The sequence below is a fragment of the Podarcis tiliguerta genome, assembly GCF_965153285.1.
Source record: "Podarcis tiliguerta genome assembly, chromosome: 6".
In the NCBI taxonomy this organism is placed as follows: Eukaryota; Metazoa; Chordata; class Lepidosauria; order Squamata; family Lacertidae; genus Podarcis; species Podarcis tiliguerta.
In genome coordinates, this window is record NC_139539.1 from 10,817,595 (window position 1) to 10,836,967 (window position 19,373).

The 19,373-nt window shown below is 42.5% G+C and overlaps 2 protein-coding genes across 6 annotated transcripts in view; one reads left to right on the forward strand and one right to left on the reverse strand.

Annotated features, from left to right (window-relative positions):
* Window positions 1–11,220, reverse strand: part of SS18L1 (SS18L1 subunit of BAF chromatin remodeling complex) — a 25,946-nt gene extending 14,726 nt beyond the window's left edge. The window contains exons 1-3 of one of the 5 annotated variants that reach the window (XM_083447544.1): window positions 11,167–11,220; window positions 1,765–1,841; window positions 997–1,081 (exon numbers count right to left, since the gene is read on the reverse strand). In XM_083447544.1, coding sequence (XP_083303670.1) covers window positions 997–1,081; window positions 1,765–1,841 — 162 coding nt within the window. In that variant the 5' untranslated portion in view covers window positions 11,167–11,220. Of the gene's footprint in view, window positions 1–996; window positions 1,082–1,764; window positions 1,842–10,297; window positions 10,493–10,514; window positions 11,130–11,166 lie in introns of those variants that run through there. The other 4 variants (XM_083447542.1, XM_083447539.1, XM_083447540.1 and 1 more) reach the window with 4 other exon arrangements.
* A 172-nt stretch (window positions 11,221–11,392) lies between these two features.
* PSMA7 (proteasome 20S subunit alpha 7) lies at window positions 11,393–18,532 on the forward strand. The gene is made up of 7 exons (XM_083447667.1): window positions 11,393–11,613; window positions 13,896–14,022; window positions 15,612–15,736; window positions 16,527–16,649; window positions 17,252–17,371; window positions 17,663–17,725; window positions 18,306–18,532. The coding sequence occupies exons 1-7, from the start codon at window positions 11,518–11,520 to the stop codon at window positions 18,399–18,401; spliced, it is 750 nt and encodes a 249-aa protein (XP_083303793.1). The 5' UTR covers window positions 11,393–11,517; the 3' UTR covers window positions 18,402–18,532.
* The last annotated feature ends 841 nt before the right edge of the window (window positions 18,533–19,373 follow it).

Genomic DNA, 19,373 nt, shown 5'->3' on the forward strand with positions numbered 1-19,373 from the left:
GAGGAGTTTTCCTACTCCATTGCCACAGGGGTCAAGCTTCTTACCCACCTGTCTCTCCCAACCAGTATAGAGCAGGCAAGAAAGAAGAAGAAATAACTAGACTAGGGATGGGGAATTTTTTCATCCTGAGGTCCGCATTTTCTTCTGAGCAGCCTTCTAGGGGCCACATGCTAGTGATTGTCAGGACTGGAGGCAAAAGTGGGTGGAGAAACAAATGTAAATTTGACCTTTCTACAGTAGGCTCATTTCAACATACATTCAGCCCCCCCTCCCCGCCTGTCAGCTGAAGGGCCTGAGGTTCCCTACTTCTGTAGTATACAGTTGCAATATCAGAATAAGGCTTGCTGCATCTCTGCAACATCACTTCCCCACAACTCTTGAAAAGACGAAAAGCCACCCTCTCCAGGTAAGGTAGTGTCCAATTTTGTAACAAGGTACTGGAGTTCAGGCCTGTTTAGAAGTCACATACTGGATACCCTTCTCTACAGCAGACTGGGCTAGGTGAATTCTGGAAAATACCGCTTCAGACTGCCTTGGAGGGGTGGTGGCATTTGTATCATTTCTACATGCAAAAAACAACAACTATTTGCTAATTAAACAACCTATATTACTTAGCTTTTCAGGGATAAAGATTTTTTTCAGCCCCCTTCCTTGCAAGGAGTACTTTTTGTTGTTATTTTAACAATTCAGAGGAAATTCTTAAATGCAATTCCCCACCTACAGTCCAGCATGGCACAGTCTGCTCCAGCTCTTCCACCCCAAGACTCTACCACTTCATGTGCAGACCAGTCCCCAGATATGTGCAGGCTAGCAATAAGGAAATGCACTTTCTATAACCATGGTATTGACGCTAGAATATGTGCAGTGGGAAATCAGCTCCAGGCATGCCCACATTGGGTTTGTGCTCATGTTGGCAGCATTGTTTATTTCCCCACAAAAAGCATATCTTTAGCTGCAAGTACTGGATTTCATTCAATCTCATCAGTCAGTACTTACAGCAGGAAGCAAGGACTGCATATTCTGGTTCGAGTCTGCTATTGTTGCCAAGTAGACCAAGTTTCTGTGCAAAATTTGTTGATATCTGTAAGCAAAGGAACATGACATTATCTTAAGGAAGTAAAGCTGGTTAGAAAAACACCTTTTCTTCTCTGGAGTGGCTATGTGCATCTGATCTAACTCACCTTTGCAAGCTCAGCAAAACACAGGTTTTGTGTAGCAACAGGAGTCAAGAGTTAACATTCACCTGTTTACGCATGCAATGTCATCCTGCCCCAGGCCATGTTCAAGATCTTGTTATTAGCATAAATTTTTGAACTACTTGAGACCTGGTTACCTGAAATACCACCTGGCCCCTGCTCAAACCTGCAATGTCACTTAGATCTGGGGAAATCCTGTTGGTGACATTGCACCCTACAGAATATCACAGGTCAAACCCAAAACCAGACATTTTCCACTACTGCCCTTGCACTATGGGATGCCCTTCCCTGTGCTATACATGAAGCACAATCCATCAGTTCCTTCATACATGTTTTAAAGATATATCTTTTTGCCCAGGCTTTCCTTGGCCCATAAGTTTAGACCCTATTATAACTAGATTCCTGTTTTTATGTTGCTTTTCTGTTTTTATGACATTGGTCTATTTTTATGTGGAGTTTCTGTATACTGCTTAGCTGTTTTTAAACATAAAGCAGTTTAGAAAGGCTTTTAAATGAATAAAACAATTAACACATATATTTCAACACAACAACAAAAAATCATACTCACTGAGTACATTCTGCTGTTTTGCCCTTGCTTTGATAGTCCATAATACACTGTATTAGATGATGGTTTTCATCCAACATCTGAATTAAAAAACAGAATAAAAAAGATCAAGATATGACTGACTGAAACATAGTCAGCGACCTTGTACATTCCCTCCTTTGTTTAGCTAAAACTTTCTGTAGTCTTCTTTTTCCTTGCACGCTCTTTATGCATGTGCATTAATCATCATTAAAAGTAGATAAAGCAAGGTGAAAGAAGCAGGGAGATAGTTATTTATGATTAATATGAATGCGGCACCCCACCATTATGGAAATTAATATCTGAAGTTGTCTTATACAGAATTAGACCACCGGCTGGTACTGCCTACTCGAGGGCTCATAACCCTTTTTAGGTCTGTGAACAGATTTGGATTTTTTAGCTAGAGTGGGGCGCACCACTCCTGGATCAGCCTCTCCATCCCCTTGCAGGTAAAACACTCTGTGCACACTTTGGTTTTCCATGGGGTCTGGGTAAAAGCTGAATCCAGTAGAATTAATCTGAGCCTTGAAAAACACATAGATCAGTGAAGAGGCCCTGCAGCAGGATCAACCCTTTTATTCTGGAGAGGAACCCTTTTGGTTTACTAAGACTATTTCTTTTGTTGCATCTATTTTCTTTATTTCAACAATTTATATACCTCTTAGCAGCATGGTTTCTAAAATGTGTACAATGAGTTTACAAAAGATAAACACTTATTAAAATTAACCAAACCAAATTTTGACCAAACTGTGGGAGGCAGTGAAAGATAGGAGTGCCTGGCGTGCTCTGGTCCATGGGGTCACGAAGAGTCGGACACGACTAAACGACTAAACAACAACAACAACAAAATTAACCATGGAATCAGAAACTCAAAACACTTGCTAAAATAATAATTGAGAAGTCTGAAGTTCATTGGGGCCGGGGTCTGATTTCTGCTAGAAGGACGTTCCACAGAATTGGGCCCACAACACCAAACACACAGTTCCTGGTGGGTGGAAGCCATGCATTAAATCCTATTCCACGGTAGACGCATCCAAGCTGGCGATGGTGGTCTAAGAAGCAGGGATGCAGAACTCGGTCTGAAATCTGCATCAGTGACTAGATTGAAGCAGCAGACGAAAGGAGAGCAGGAAGATCCTCAATCCATTCTCCCTCCTTAGAGACGTTTCCATTCAGAAGGGGGATTTTGTGCAGCCACGCACCAGTGAAATGGCATTTAGGAGAAAATCAAAAGCAATGATTGACTGAACTATGCCTTTGGCTAAATTCTAGAAGAAGCCTTTCTGTTTCTAGGGAACACGACTGGGGAAAAGCATAAAGGAATGGAGCAAAGGATCCTGCCCACCCCCCCACACCCCCGGTCGCCAATTTAATTCATGTGGAAGAAGGTTGAAGTCCTGAAATAATTTCATTGCTGCTTTTTGTTGTTGTTGTTAAAAAATGACACAGCCACGGACTGCATCCCTTTGCCTAGGTTTTCATAGCACTTCACATTTGTATTTTAATCAGTGCAAAGGAACTGGAGGAAGCACAAACATTTCTTTAGTGTATTTATTTCCACTTTGTTTCGGTTTCTATCCCAAAAGCTATATAAATGTCCTATATAGCATTTCAAAATGTTCAGTCTAAGAAATGGAATATAAAATTGGGGTGGGGGGTGTAGATAAAGGGACAGGCAAACTTGGTTCTTAGCGAAGGGCCATAGGCTCAGTGGCAGAGCATTTGGCTTGCATTGCTGTTTATTTGTTCCCCACACAACAGACTGGGTTGCCCCAGCCACTCTGTGCAGCTTCAAACATAATATGAAAACACAAATGTGACACCAAACATTAAAAACTTCCCTATACAGGGCTGCCTTCAGATGTCTTTTAAAAGTCATATGCAGAAGGCTGCTGGCTCAATCCCTGGCATTTCCAGAGAGGGCTGCAAGTGAGCCTTGCCCGAAACCCTGGAGAGTCACTGCCAGTCAGTGGGGGCAATGCTAAGCTGGATGGACCAATGGTCTGACTCAGTGTAAGGCAGTTGCCTGTGTCTGGTGGTTCCCCAAAAGGTCTCTGGGGCAAGGTAAACCATCTGCAAACTGGGATACAAGAAAGACAAAACACTGCCTTGCTCAGCCATGGGACACCAGGGCAGGCAACTTGTTCATTCCTACCACAGTGGCTCCTCTGGAAAATGCATCCGTTTGAATTTATCTCCTGCAAATGCATAGCTGCCGTGCACTTCCAAAGGAAACAGTAAAGTGCTGTACTTGGAAATGTGGTTATGTGTTGTGGTCAAATCCTGCTCTCCATTCCTGGTATTTAGGGGCTTAGCCCTCACACACAAATTCTGTGGGGCTGGGGAGGACAGTGTGTCTCTGCAATGCTAGCTGCAGGTTTTATGGGTGGGGCTTGGTCAAGATACCCTGAGTAGTGCCACCCCATCCTCACAGCTGCTTTCTCCCCATTTGCTTCATCTGTCCCATTGGGCACAATCTGCAACTTCCCAAGAGAGGGCAAAGTGAGATGAAGTAAGATAAATAAAACATAATGGCTGTCGGGGGCTTTGGGAAGTTGTTCAGATTTTTCCATATACAACACAGGCCCAACTGTGGCTCCCAGAAGAGACTGCAGGTGTCCACTCTTTGAGGCTCTTTCCCATGGCTCTATGGCAGATGTGAGGAACCTTTGAGCTGACCTGAGCTCAGCTTCCTCAGTAGCTCAGGCAGGACATCTGATTTGCATGCAGAAGGTTACCAGGTTCAACCACTGGCATCTCCTAGCAGGGCCTGGAATGTCAGCCGTCTGAAACCCTGGTAGGCCACTGCTAGTCAATATAGGCAATAATGAAAAAGATGGACCAACTATCTGACAGTGGAAGGGAGCTTCCTATGTCCCTGGGAATGTGGCATACAGATATTTGATCAAATCAAAAAGCACATTATGCCAGGGGTGGAGGAACAGGAAGCAAATGAGAGATTGGGCAGGGGGTTACAGAGACCTGTGGGTAATGGGATCATGTCATTCAAACATTTTGGTCAGCCTACCTCTAGCCTTCCGTATACTTTGCCCCTCCCAACTTCCCTTGGTCTCAGCCAGCATGACCAATGGTCAGGAATGATGGGCGTTGGAGTATAACAGCATCTGGTCGGTCACATATCCCCCATTCCTGCTTTTTAAGGGGTAACTAATAATGTATGCCAGGGATGGGGAGCCTGATGTATTCCAGATGTTGTTGGACACTTGCCATTCACCTCAACCAGCATGGCCCCTGGCCAGGAATGATGGGAGCTGTAGTCCAACAAGAGATGGATGGAAATGGGTCTCTACCAGCACCATAAACTAGGTTGTTTTAAAAGGTATTGGATGTGTTTGGGGGTCAGGGTGTTCCATGATAACTAGCTCTCTCTTTCAACTCACTTCTACCGTTTTTTCACCCCTGAAATTATGCCTGGGCACCTGAGGGGCTTATAATGGGGTCTTCGCTGCAAGATCACATTCATCCGGTACTATACCAGCTGCACTGGCTCCCAGTGGAGTACAGGATCAGGTTTAAGGTGCTGGTTTTAACCTTTAAAGCCCTATACGGCCTAGGACCCTCATACCTACAGGACCGCCTCTCCTGGTATGTCCCACAGAAGAACTTACGGTCTGCAAATAAAAACATCCTGAAGATCCCAGGCCACAGAGAGGTTAGGCTGGCCTCAACTAGAGCCAGGGCTTTCTCGGCCACGGCTCCAATCTGGTGGAACGCTCTGTCACAAGAGACTAGGGCCCTGCAGGACTTGACATCTTTCCACAGGGCCTGTAAGACAGAGCTGTTCCACCAGGCCTTCGTTCAGGGCGCAACCTAATCACACACCCACCCCCCGGCAATCTGCACAGAATCTTTCTTAATGGTTGCCATCAATTTGATTTTAATTAATTTTTATAATTAAAGGTTTTTAGAATGTTGGATTATTTTGATTGTTGTTAGCCACCCTGAACCCAGCTTCAGCTGGGGAGGGCGGGGTATAAATAAAATTTATTATTATTATTATTATTATTATAGCACAACATCTGTAACAGCAGAGTATTCAAGATGCACCTCATACGCACGTCAGAAGTGGGGAACCTGCAGATCTTCCAAATGTTCTCGGCACCTTCATTATACACCTTTAGGCACCAGGTGAAAACGTTCATCTTCAACCAGGCCTTTGGCTGACTAACATCCTATACCCTTTTAAATGTGTTTGTTCCTATTGTCTGTTTTGAGTTTTTATCTTTTGAACCACCCTGAGATCTCCAGACGAAGGGTGATACACAAGTTTAATAAATTAAAAATAAATTTTAAAAGGGGAAACTAGATGGTTATCATTATCTGATCTGTTCCTGAATTAGGTCTTGGGGGAGGAAAGCAGTGCTTCCAGAGAGGGGTTTCTCTCCAAGAAAGACTGAAAGAAATAAGATGGGAGAGAGAGCCCATTTCTTTGTGCAAGGAAGGCCTACGTGTGAAAGACTACCCCAAAGCAATATGTTTGTAAGCCACACTTTACCATGCAAACAACTTTGAGAAATTTTTGTTGGACAATCGTTCACCAATAAAGTGGCTATAGACATGATCCAGCCACAGCTAGACTTTCACACTGAAATCTGGACTAAACCTCATGCAGCCTTCAGGTATAGGGCAGTATATAAATTCAGTAAATAATAATAATGCAAATAATTGTCACCTTGCTTATATTTATTACATATAATGCTGGAGTATTATTTTTGTTTGTTATTATGATATGTATTTTTGTGTTTTTATATTGTAAACCACCCTGCAATCATCAGATGAAGGGCAGCATAGAAATTTAATAAATATAAATATATTACTAATAATAGAATTAAATTTCTATGCAGCCCTTCATCTAAGTATCGCAAGGTTGTTGTTATTACTTTCAATTACTCCAGTGGCATTAAGAATCAGAATAGCATGGAGATGATCTATAATAGTAAACAAGGGGGTGTGGCCGAAACTCTGGAAGGGCTTTAGCTTAGTGTTGTAGCATCTGCCTTGCATGCAGGAAATCTCTGGTTCAATCCTCAGCATTTCCAAGCAGCGCTGGGAATGTCCCTGAATGCCTGAAACCTTGGAGAGCTGCTGCCAATCAGTGTAGAAAATGCTCTGATAGAGGGACCAGTGGTCTGACTCAGTATAAGGCAGCTCCCTATGTAGACAGGGGCCTAGGGATAACACAGGAACTGAAACACCTGCCTTATCTCAAGTAAGACAATTTGCCCTTTAGCCCAATATTGTCTGCTTTCACTTTCTGTGGTTCTCCAGGGTCTCAGACAGGGGTCTTTTGAATCACCTAGAATCACAGAGTTGGAAGGAACCCTGAGGGCCTACCACTTGCTTGTTCTTCCTCTTGCTTCAAACATAGCTGAAGAAACATTATTATTATTATCAACCTCTCTTGCAAGCCTGAGCTCATTCTGAGCTTTGGCCAACCTGACATTCACCCTGCAACTGTTGGCTACTCATGTATACTCCCCCTTTGTGATTTTCCCTTTCTTCCATTTCTTATACGTGCCCTTCTTAAATCCCAGCTCATCTGTAAGCTCCTTATGCAGTCACACTGTTTCTTTAGAACTGCCTGCACCTGTGCCTTCAATATTTCACCTTTAAGAAACTCCCATCCATCTAGGACTCTCTTCTCTTTGAGTATTAGTGGCCATGGGATCTCACTCGGTAGTTCCTTGAGCTTTCTGCAACCGGCCTTCCTAAAGTCCAGAGTACATGTCCTGATTCTTTTAAACTTAGAGATTCAATGCATGTTTGCTACTACCACTGAGCTATGGTCTCTCCCTGTCAAGCTGTGGTTTTTTGCTTTATTATTACTACTACTAGTACTACTACTAATAATAAACAGGCTGAAAGCTGCACTGTAACACAGGGAAGATTATATAGATTCCTATGGGATCACCTCAAAACCAGTATCAAATCAAAGGTCACCTATGCGTACACAGATGTTCTGGTGGTTTCATTGTCATGCTGTGTAACGATCACAAAGATATGCCTTGGATCAATGTTTTTGTTGTGCTGACAAGCATCGGATCTATGATTATTTTAAACTTTTTTACTGAGTAGTCTACCACTGAAAGATTTAATTTGAAAGTTCTTGGGGATCCCTGTGGCAAAAGCATGCAAATTCAGGAAGATTTGTTTTAGTTCTGCTGGATCCATTTTTTTACCCAGTCCCCACGGAAAAGCAGTAGTTCTTGCATTCACTGAGCCTCCGGTTTTCTGTCTGACTCAGAAATAGGTGTGGGGAGAGAAGCAATCTGAGGGGATGTGCCTATCACACTTTGAGAGAAAGTTCCCACTCTGCCCACAGAGTCCCAAAAGGTTGGCAGCATCTGATGGCAGTCAATAAACCTATCAATAGAACCTTCAAACACAGTGATAATGAATGTATCCCTGAATACAAGATGCTAATAGCAACCACCTTCATGCTCTGCTTGGCCTTAAACTAGTGATAATCCCGTGAATGCCAAATTAAGCATAAATAACGCCAACCAGGATTAATTAGCTCTCAGTCTTGGATTTAAATGTACAGTAGCAAGGAATCCAAATAAGCAAACAATTTCCATGAAATGCTTTGACAAAAGGATTGCAAAAGAGTTGCAGTACAAACGATAAGGACTCACTTTTATATGACGCACGCATCACAAAATGCCTACACCTTTTCCCACACATCTTGTTAAAAACCCAAATTAAAAACATTTTCAGAACTGTAATATTCAGAATATTTTATTTGAGTTGTTTGAGATCTATTTCACAGTATCATACCAGCCTACTAAACAGCTTTGTCAGCTAAGCTCTGGTATAATCCAGTACCAACAAGCAACCTGTAAGAAAAGCCAACACAGGGCATGTTTTAATATTTTGTTAGAAGCTACCGAGAATAGCTGAGGAAACCCAGCCAGATGGGTGGGGTATTATTATTATTATTATTATTATTATTATTATTATTAAGCTGAGAGTGAAAGGATGTGAAAGACCCATTTATTTCATTAAGATAGTGACTCATATATTGAGATCTGTTTGCTGACTGTAAACTCCTTGGGGCAGGGATTGATATGGGGAAGGGCCATAACTCAGTGGAAGAACATCTGCTTTACATGCAGAAGGTCCCAGCTTCAGTTCTCAGCATCCCCAAGCAGAACTGGGAAGGACCCCAGTTTAAAATCCTGGAGAGCAGCTGCCAGTCAGTGTAGACAATACTAGACTAGATGGATCAATGATCTGACTCAGTATAAGGCAGCTTCCTATATTCCTATATAAAACACTATAGTACTATATAAACAATCATCTCTCCCATGGAAGTCAATGTGACTTGCAGCCAAATGTTTACTCAGAAGTCAAATCACTTGCTTTGCTTCCTAGACTTGGAACTGTAGCCTTAAGCGTTTAACTTTGGCTATTTTTGTCCTACCCATATTGAGAGGGCAGGAGGTTCCTAACCTGCCTAATGTACACTTCCAGATCTACACCTGCTAGGATGAGTTTTTAAACAAGCTATCTTGCATTTTTGCAAGACAGCGTTGTCTATGTGCTGCAGATTTGTGCTCCAACACCTCCTTCTTGCATTTTCCATCACCACTGACAAACAGGCTGTCATCAGATCTTTAATCCTCCTTGGCTTCTTCCAAGACCCTGGGCTAAGACTCCTGAACAATTGCTACAGAAAAGCTAGGAGCATGCCCGCTTCCAAGGATAGAGGGAGGCTGACAGGCAGGCACTGGAAATAGCGTATTGTTTAAGCGTTAACAGATCTATTACTCATTATTGACATCTCCACACCTCTCCTATTATTTACAGCCCCTTCCCTGGGAAAGGGTGGGTGGGGGAGAACTTAGATGGTACATTCCCCTGCCTCTCTCCCTCTCAGGGCTTTCTCCTCTTCAGAAAGCGGCATTGCAAACTTGTACACAGGGGAACACCTGCCTTGTTTTCCTTACAAAGGTTACAATTCTGCTCCCATTTAGAAATGAATTAATGAAAATGCCCGAACCTCCCTCCATCAAGCATTTAAGATTTTGCCTTTGAATCTGCAACGTTGTTGCTTTTCAGAGGATCTTACAGAATCGTTCCATGCCAAACACTTGACATCAATACACATTTTCTTTTAAAATAATAATAGTAATAAAAAAAGAGAAAGCCTTAAGACGAAAAGCAGCGATAATCCAGTGTCACACTTCCTTAAGGTCCCCTTTAAAACCATGACGAGCCTTCCAAAACGAACAGGAAAATACAAAGATAAAGACGTACGGCCACAAATAGGCAGATTTCTCTTTTTGTGCTAAAAACGCTGCTATGCTGTCATATATAACACACAACAGTCTGTTTGCACTTTGGGCTATTTTCTGCAACGTACGCAGCAATGGAAGTATTTCCAAGCACGAAGATCCTGCAAGGAAAATATATCCGTCTCATTTTGCAACATTCTCCCCCGGCTCCTTTGATCCTTTCCATCTTTCCCCCTCTCCCTTTGCCATCATCTGAACACCTTTGCTTTGTTCCGCCTCCTCCTCCTCTTCTACAGCGGTCCATCTTTCCAAGCCCTTGCAAATTCACTACTTAGCGGGAGCATCTTATAAAATTACCCTTCCCCCTCCCCACTCCCTACGATGGAGACTTGCACACACATTGACACACACACACGCTTGTCTATATTAAAGCATGCTCTTAATTCCACCCCCCTCCCCCGGTTCTTTTTCTGTTACCTTCTGGATAGTTTGCTGGGTGACCTCTCCTTTGCCTCTTGGGCGAGCAGAAGCAAAGGCAACCGACATGGTGGGATGGTCTTTTTTAAAAAGATGTGTCAGATAATATAGTGGTTCCCAGGATGTAATAATATTGTTATTATCTAGCTGCTATTGCCGTGCACGGGCACAGCATTCGCCGCAGTGCATGAGGAGGGGAGCCAGAGCAGATGGTACAATCTGCGCCTTGCAATGAGCCAGGGGCATTGCACCAAGAACCTTCGTGCACCCCCTTTACCTGGACGCTCCTACTCCCAATGCAAGGCGGAGAGCCAGCTGCCGAGGCTTGGTGGTGGAGGAGGCAGCAAAGCCACCTGAGCTGCTCCGCTCACCCCCCCCCTTCCTCCAAATCCAGCTCCTTCCCCTCCTCCCCCTTTGCAATGCACATGGTGCATCCCTGCTGCTGGGTTTCCTGTCGCAAGCGAATAGCATCTCTTCCCTGTCTTGGCCAACAGGAGCATCTCGGTGCGCCAAGTGCGTAGGGAAAGGAGGCCGCGGTACGCCAAGTGCGTGAGGGCGGCAGGTGGAGAGGCGGAGAGAGGAGCACTCGTCGAGCTCGCGCGTACGTCGTGTGCGCAGCGCCGCTCGGCTCGCCGGCCGCCCGCGCGCTTACCTCACCTCCGCTGTTTGCGTACCAAAGCGCTCGGCTTAAGCTGGGGGGCGGGGCGGGGGCTTACTCGACCAATCGCGTCGCCGCTCTGCTTCGGCCAAGCCGATAGACCCGAGTGGCTTGAGTGCGGCAGCGGTGGTGGCGGGTACGCACTCCACGTACGCTCCCTCCTCTTCCCTCGCGCGCTTCCCCTCCTGACTCTATGGTTGGGGCGCCGGAGTGTGCGCAGGGGCGTTGCGTGAATACCGTCTCGCGCGTGCGCGGCGAGGAAAGTGACGGTGCTCTTTTGAGGAGGAAGAGCGCCGGGAGGAGAGTTTCGGCGGCCGTTTCTGTTTCTCTCAGGCAGCGGCGGCCATGAGCTACGACCGGGCTATCACCGTCTTCTCCCCCGACGGGCACCTCTTCCAAGTCGAGTACGCCCAGGAGGCCGTGAAAAAGGGCTCCACGGCGGTAAGGCGGAGGAGGCAGGGCCGAAAGAGAGGGGCCGGAAGGCCGCGAGGGGGAGCGGGAGCCTTGGGCGGAGGAGCCGGGCTCGCGTCCTTGTAAAACCCTGTGGTGGTTTCTGTTTTTTTTTTTAAATGATGCAGCTGTATATCTTTCTTAAAATTATTATTATTATTATTATTATTATTATTTATTGGGGGTACAGGTCTCTCCCCCCTTCTCCTCAGGCTCTTTCCACCATCAAAGGGAGCCGCGCCTCAGCTCGCTTATTTAATTCATTTATAAGTTCGTCTATTTATAAAACATGTTTCATAAACATAAATAAGCCCGGTGTTTTTTGTGAGAGAGGGTGAACACGCGGAACAGAGGTGCCAGCTCCCTTTGCTTCACCCCCAAGCTTGATGATGGGGAGGTTATTGGGTTGTTGTTTTTATTTTGATTATATACTTTTTGGTTTTATATTTTGATTTTGTTCTGTGAGCCGCCATGAAATCTCCCGGTATAGGGCGATATATAAATTCCATAAATAATAATAATAATAATAATAACCATTCAAATGTGTGTGCGCACCACATCATGAGAATATTTTATTCCAAGTTGGCACCCCTGACAAAGAGAGGCTGGAGTCCAGATCTTTCGGAGCGCAGCCCTCGAAAACATTAAGAGCACATTTAAACCTCCTCTACTGAAGCTTGTGGTGGGGCTGAGGCTGTTCAGGTGTGAAGGGGATTTGGGATTTCTATCGTGTTTCTTCTTTAAATTTATCAGATATTCCAGGGAAGCAGCAAATTCAGATTAAGTAGGCAAACGATGTGGGGCAGCATTTTGATGATGCAGGCGTGTGATTGTAACAAAAAATAATAGCCTTCAGAATGTGGCTACAAGCTTTTACAATATACAAAATAAATATAAATTTAAATCACAGGCAATCAATTCTGATTTTGACTCCCCTTCTCCTCTTCTGCAGTTCCTTGTTTATATTTTAATTTACTACTTATCCAAATTATACTAATTTGTTATTCAGAATGTGGCACACATAGGAACTGTAAAGAAGTGCCAATTCTAATCAGTGCCTTTGTTGAACAAAGGCAATCAGAATTTTATGCCTCAATGCCTCCCCCACTAAACACATAATCCCACCACTCTGCAGGCAGAGAGGTAGCAGGAATATTCACCAATTCTTTTACCCCATCACACTTGTTGTCTAACTAGTACATGCCAGGAAGTTTGTGTGCAAATTCAGACATGTGCAAATGCATATGGCTACACACATGCATAATGGTGAAGATTAGGGAAGCAGTAAAGTAGTGTATTACGGTAGTTAAAACAACCTTCCTTAATATGGTGTCGTTCAGATGTTCAGGCATAGAACTCCAAAGGATCTGGAGAGATAGCATGGTCAGAGTTGACTGAAAGGGCTGTGTAAACCATGGGGAAGAAATCTAGTAGCAATCATGCAGTTAGAACACAGGAACAAGTTGTCAGGTTAAATCTGAGAGGTGGAGGTTGCATGACTGAATTCTGAAGGGATAGGTGCGTATATAATGAATCGGGGGAGTGGGCTGGCATGTGAAGAATGAAAGTGCAACCATGTCAAAGTCCACTAAGGGACATTAGATAATTGCAGAGTGTGGCTGAGGCCTCATCACTACCTAAATTGTGTGTTTTATATTTGAAAGAGGAGCTGCATGGAAAGTAAGGTGAAAGGCTGATAAGTGAGGTGGAAGGAAAGGAACCGTAGATGACGCTTTGGGTTACTTCCAATTCTACGATTCTATGATGAGGTCATTAAAGCATTCAGAAGTTGCTCAATTTTCAGAGAGATGTGAGCATGAAAGGCAGAGGTTGGATACTGCTGAGAGAAATGGAATAGGTATGACTATGGCAGAAACTGAACATAAGAAAATTATAGATTATTTGGAACTTTGCTTAAAGTTTCTTCATCTATCTTAAAACCATTTAAAGCTGTAAAATATTTTCAGTTTTCTTCAGTTTAATGGGTGGTATCCAGTGTTAGCAGGTTCATTGTTTTCAGTGGGTCTGCACTGGGTATAAATGATGTAATTGGATATCACCCAATGAAATGTGATATGTCAACTCATTATCGTAAAATACTGTTTACAGAGTCACATGTAAACAATTTCATGCTTCATATGCAAGTCAATGTTAAAGCACTATTGGGTTGCCTTCACCTGTTGTTTTTTTTGCTCCTGTCACACTTTATTATAGTTAATATTTGAGGGAGCTGTTTGAAAATGTCATCTCTAATGCACTGTGTGATATTTAAGGTTGGAGTACGAGGAAAAGATATTGTTGTTCTTGGCGTGGAGAAGAAATCTGTGGCAAAACTTCAGGATGAAAGAACTGTCCGAAAGATCTGTGCCCTTGATGACAATGTCTGCATGGCTTTTGCAGGTACTGTTATGGTGGAGTCCCCTAAATACCAGGAATGGGGCTTTGGAGTAAAATTGAGTTGTTTAGTAGAACATTCTTCAGTACAGCAAAAATAAGCGGTGTCATTTTTTGTTTTCAGCTTCCAGGTAGATCTTCTAAATACCTTAATTGCAAAGAAAGCAAAAAAATTAATTTAGGTTATGTTATAGGTGAGGGAGAAGATTTTAACTGAACCGCCTTGAGACCCCTGGGTATAGGGCAGTACAGTCATACCTCGGGTTGAATGTACTTCGGGATGAGCGCGTTTGAGTTGCGCTCTGCAGCAACCCGGAAGTAATGGAGCGCATTACTTCCGGGTTTCACCGCTTGTGCATGCGCAGATGCTCAAAATGACGTCACACGCATGTGCAGAAGTGCCAAAACATGAGACACGCGGACACGGGTTACATTTGCTTCTAGATGTGAACGGGGCTCCAGAACAGATCCCGTTCACATCTAGAGGTACCACTGTATATAAAGACAATAAATAATAATAATAAAGTGACTCCTCTGCTTTTGGGATTCAGAGTGTTGTCTTGGACAGCTCTGTTAGGAACTGCTCTGCTTCATTTTCTTTCACACTTGTGTTATAAACTTCTCATAAAACAAATATGAAATATTTGCATATGCTTAAAAGTACATCATCTAATTATGATTATAGTGAAAGTATTAACAATTGCGAAAAATATAAATGGTAAAATAAAGGCCTGTTAAAACATTCTTTAGCGGTTAATCTAATTATTCTAGGTATAAAATTAATAGCTTTTCTGATTTGTAGCCCAGTCCTTAAACTCCAGGTTGTCAAACCTTGCCAATTTGTGTTTTATAGCTCTAAGAAGTATTCTTGGCAGCTGCCATGTGAGAGATTAACAAAATAGGTTAACACAGAGTTCAATCTGTTCAAAACTAAGGACTAAATTTGATGCAGCCCAGAATTCCTTCTCTTTTCTTTCCTCTTTAGCCAAAAGCAGCCCAACTGGAAGAAGGCCAGTCAGGAAGAGTCTGCTTAAATCTTTTCAGCTCAAAAACCTTTTGAGCTTGATAACCAGTATGACTCTTAATACATTGCAGGACATACATTGGATGTTTCCTCTAGTTTTCTACCAACTTCTAGCATACAGTTAGATTTAGCCTTGCCTCTGTGACTAGAAGGGTTATTTCCATTTGCAAAGGAAATTAACATACATTGGAGACTCCTTGCTGAAGGGGGTGACTAATATATTTTTTTTGCCAGTTCCCCTTGTAAGTGCTCAGCATCACCTCCAATGCTGTTCTGCAGAGTCCCTGAGCCCTCTGAAATAGCATTTCAGCAGGTTGCAGGGGAAAAGAAGAATCTGCCGCCCACCTTCAACACAAGTAGAACTCTGCTTAGAGTAATGCTGGATGCAGCTCCCCCCAAAATTACAAAGTTTTGAACATACATATTTTATTAACCAGCACGATAAATGTGGCCTGTCATTAATCCTCTTTTCTCACCCATTTCTTTTGATGAATGTTTTCTAAAGCAGAAATATTTCTGTATGTGTTCTATGCTATAAATGGCACATTTTGCCCATTTATATTATTTGTAGGGCTCACAGCAGATGCCAGGATAGTTATAAATAGAGCTCGGGTGGAATGCCAAAGTCATAGACTTACAGTGGAGGACCCTGTCACTGTGGAGTACATTACACGGTATATTGCTAGCCTGAAGCAGGTATGTACAAAGAAAAAGCAATATAGTGCTTGTTAAAAGGTGGTTAATACCAGAGAATTCCAGAGAAACATAATGTAATGCGGCTGCTATATTTTATTGAACTTGCTGAGTAACAATGTATAGATGCCTCCCTGGTTTCTTCCACAGACAAGTGAAAAGTAATATGAATTGGTATTTACCTGGTATCAGTATTTGAAATTGTGGTTGTGGTTTCTGCCACTTTTTGCCGTTCATTTCCCAACTTTAGTAATTTTGTCTTAACTAAATCGGACAATAATGTAGGTCCACCAGACGTATGTATATTCAAAATTTACAAACAATGCACCAACAATGCATTTCAAAAATAACTAAAATATGAAGTCATCTCGGATCTCTTATTCTCTGCTACTGCAACACCTGATAGCTATTAAGAATCAGTGGACACATTAATTACTGAATGTATATTTTGACCATAAGTGAGTCTGGTATTCCTAGTAAAATTGGAAAAGAGCTCTGGTTTACTACCGAAGAAGAATCTCTCTGTGCAATCCATAGTAAAAAAATCCTAATTTTGTCAGGAATGAGATGGAAAAACCAAAACCAGTTAAGTTGGCTTTTTCTGATTCCAGCTTGTTCTTTTTTTCCATACGGTTTAATAATAAAGTAACTCCTCAGAACACTTGCAATGGTTATGTTTTCCTCAGTCAATAAGTTAAGAAAAATATCCAGTGCTATATATGTATTTCATGAGAAATCTGTACTTCTTTAGGCTTACACTTGTGCTAATAAATCTTTTTCTCTTCCTCCTCAGCGGTACACCCAGAGCAATGGCCGCAGGCCTTTTGGTATTTCTGCCCTGATTGTAGGATTTGACTTTGATGGAACTCCAAGGCTTTATCAGACTGATCCTTCTGGCACATACCATGCTTGGAAAGTGAGTTGGGTTTGTCTTGCTAAGATGGAATGAACAGAAGCACTTCATTCACATAAGTAAATCTATCTACGGTTTAAGTTTCTCGCTCATAGCAAGGGGGCAGGGGACACAGTAACGTATGGTCAACCCTCTCTTTCCTTGCCAAAGGGGATGTGTGGATCTGTCTTTGGTGGGCTGGAGTACAAAAAATTGGCTTTTGGGGAAATCTGACGATTAAAGGACTGAAATAAAAGTCATTTTTGTTTCTCTTAGTTTTAGATGCATCCAGAAATTTGCAAGCTAGTTCCCATTGTCCTTTTTGTTGTTGCTACTCTGGGTTTTATCCAACACTGCACGAGGAGAGCTCTGTTTGTTCTGGAGCAGATTTTGAGGGGGCACAGGGGGCTGTAGGGGGAAGGAAAATGAAGCCTTATTGTTTAAATGGAAGTTCTTTTCTGCTCATGCAACAACTGCATTGCATACAACCCATAGATTTTAAGTGTTATCACACACTTCAAGGCAATATAGATAGAAAATTTAAGCAAGAGAGTACATTTTTAATTATGCATCTAGATTTTCTGTTGGCTTGCAAACTCATTTCTAATAAACTTTTAAAATTCCAGGCTAATGCAATTGGCAGAGGAGCGAAGTCAGTGCGTGAATTTTTGGAAAAAAACTATACTGATGAAGCCATTGAAACAGATGATCTGACCATTAAGCTTGTGATTAAAGCACTTCTTGAAGTGAGTTGGAACAACTAAGTCTTAAATTTGAGTCTTATTTAGTTTACAAGGCGGGTGGCTATTGACAAGTTTACATACAGTTTCCATTTCTTTTAAAGTTAAAGCGCTGGCTATTGAACAGGTTTGAGAAGCCAGATCTAATGCCCTAATAGTTGTAATATATTTTAATTTTCATTTAGCAAAAACCAGAATTAAAATGCCAATGGTTCTAATGGTTCTGCAAAAATGCAATACTTTTGCACTGCAGGAAAGTCTTTTCCTAACACTTTTGCTTAACTTTTTGAATTTAAGGTTGTACAGTCTGGTGGGAAAAATATTGAGCTGGCTGTTATGAGAAGGAACCAGCCTCTTAAGGTAAGCTTCCAGTGGCTTCTGAATTTCAAAAGCAGTGTCGATTTCTGCTCAGTAGCACCAGTGCAGTTTTAAACTCACCTCCAGTTAAGACTGACTTCAGTTTCAGCATTCAATGGGACCTTCATGTGCCTGTTTGTATCCAAGCAATGCTTCACACTCAACTTTAGGGTCTGTTGTTTTTTATTACTTGGTCCTGAAAAATTGGACCTCAGTTGTCCATTTGGGGATTCCATTGTGATCGTGTTCCATCCTTAGGAGAACTTTGAGCCTTAATTGTTCATAGCTGCTAGTTCCTCATCTCGTGCTGCCTCTCATTTGAGAGGTTGTCCAAAACCAAATTGGCTTGATAATTCCTAAATTAGCCTAAATTCCCTATGTGGGAGACAGTATCCTAGCAGCCCCATGAATGACTGGAAAGCACACCTGTGCATACCATTGGGAGGGGGTGACACATTGATTTCTTCATGCTGCTCTGGATGATCACATGATCCTTAGCAGCAGGGGAGGCATAGAAAAGCCCTTGCATGCACATGGTACTTGGACTCCCAGCCCCACTGCAATATTCTCTCTGCTGTTACAGATCTTGAGCCCTGATGAAATTGAAAAGTACGTTGCTGAAATTGAAAAGGAGAAGGAAGAAAACGAGAAGAAGAAACAGAAGAAAACAACAACATGATGTGTGAAACTCAACTGCCTAGCCGTTTTTGGTTTTTAAATCAATCATGAGTTTCTGTATAGACATGTAGGCATTCCATTTTCCTATTCACTGTCAAGTGGCCTATAATAAACCACCTGTGTTTTTTTAAACATCTGTTAATGCCATGTACCTGATTTTTCAGTGTATACTTTAACTTGGTACTACAACTTCTCTCATCAGTGAAAACCTTTTTCGTAAGTTGTGTATAAACCCAAAGTTTGAGGGCAAACTTGATTTTTAGTCACCCTTATTTGCTGTCTCTTCATTGTCCATGACTACTGCTTCCTTCTCTTTCCTCCTGTTGCAAATGATGTTTTTGCTGCCGTTATTATCAAAACCCCTAATTTGCCTGCATCTTTTGCAGTATAAACAAGTTGGTTCAAAACTTGAGTGCTGCATTTGGGTGTAAAAGTCAGAAGTAAAACTTAAAACACATCTTGCAGTACTTGGGACAGCAGATAAAGGAAGGTAATGGTTCTGAAGGCATTCTTGTGGAATACAAGAGGTTTTCCGTTGACTTCAGTGGCAAGCTTCCAGAGTTCTTGCAGTTTCAAGTATTCAATTAAGTGTTAAGGCTACTAGTAAAATTTGGCACTTGAAAGCTCACAGCCCCTCCAGGTTTTTTAAGGCATGCTTCACTTTTGAGGATAGGAGTCTGCATCTCCTGATTGCATGACTGAGAACCTGAACTGTCCTAGGTAGATGGCATTTCTCTTCATCACAGCCTTATCCTTTCACTTATATACAGGTGGGTTTGGTATGTTTGTCGTTAATGGGCAACATGTTTCTCCTGCTATCAAAACAGTTCTATGGTATAGATGCATACCTCGAGTTCCACAAATACCTTTCCTTTCCCTGCAAAAGCAACTTCCAGCCTTAGGTGTCACATGTTTCCATGACAATAAACAGCCCTGTTGGTACTGCTAATAATAAAAATTCTAGAGCTTCTCT

What these genes read in the sequence shown, in the direction of transcription:
- PSMA7 (XM_083447667.1), top strand. Translation starts at nt 11,518, where the DNA reads ATGAGCTACGACCGGGCTATCACCGTCTTCTCCCCCGACGGGCACCTC. An exon ending in TGTCTGCATGGCTTTTGCAG is followed by an intron (nt 14,023 to 15,611) that starts GTACTGTTATGG and finishes TATTATTTGTAG; the next exon opens with GGCTCACAGCAGATGCCAGG. An exon ending in GAAGGAACCAGCCTCTTAAG is followed by an intron (nt 17,726 to 18,305) that starts GTAAGCTTCCAG and finishes CTGCTGTTACAG; the next exon opens with ATCTTGAGCCCTGATGAAAT.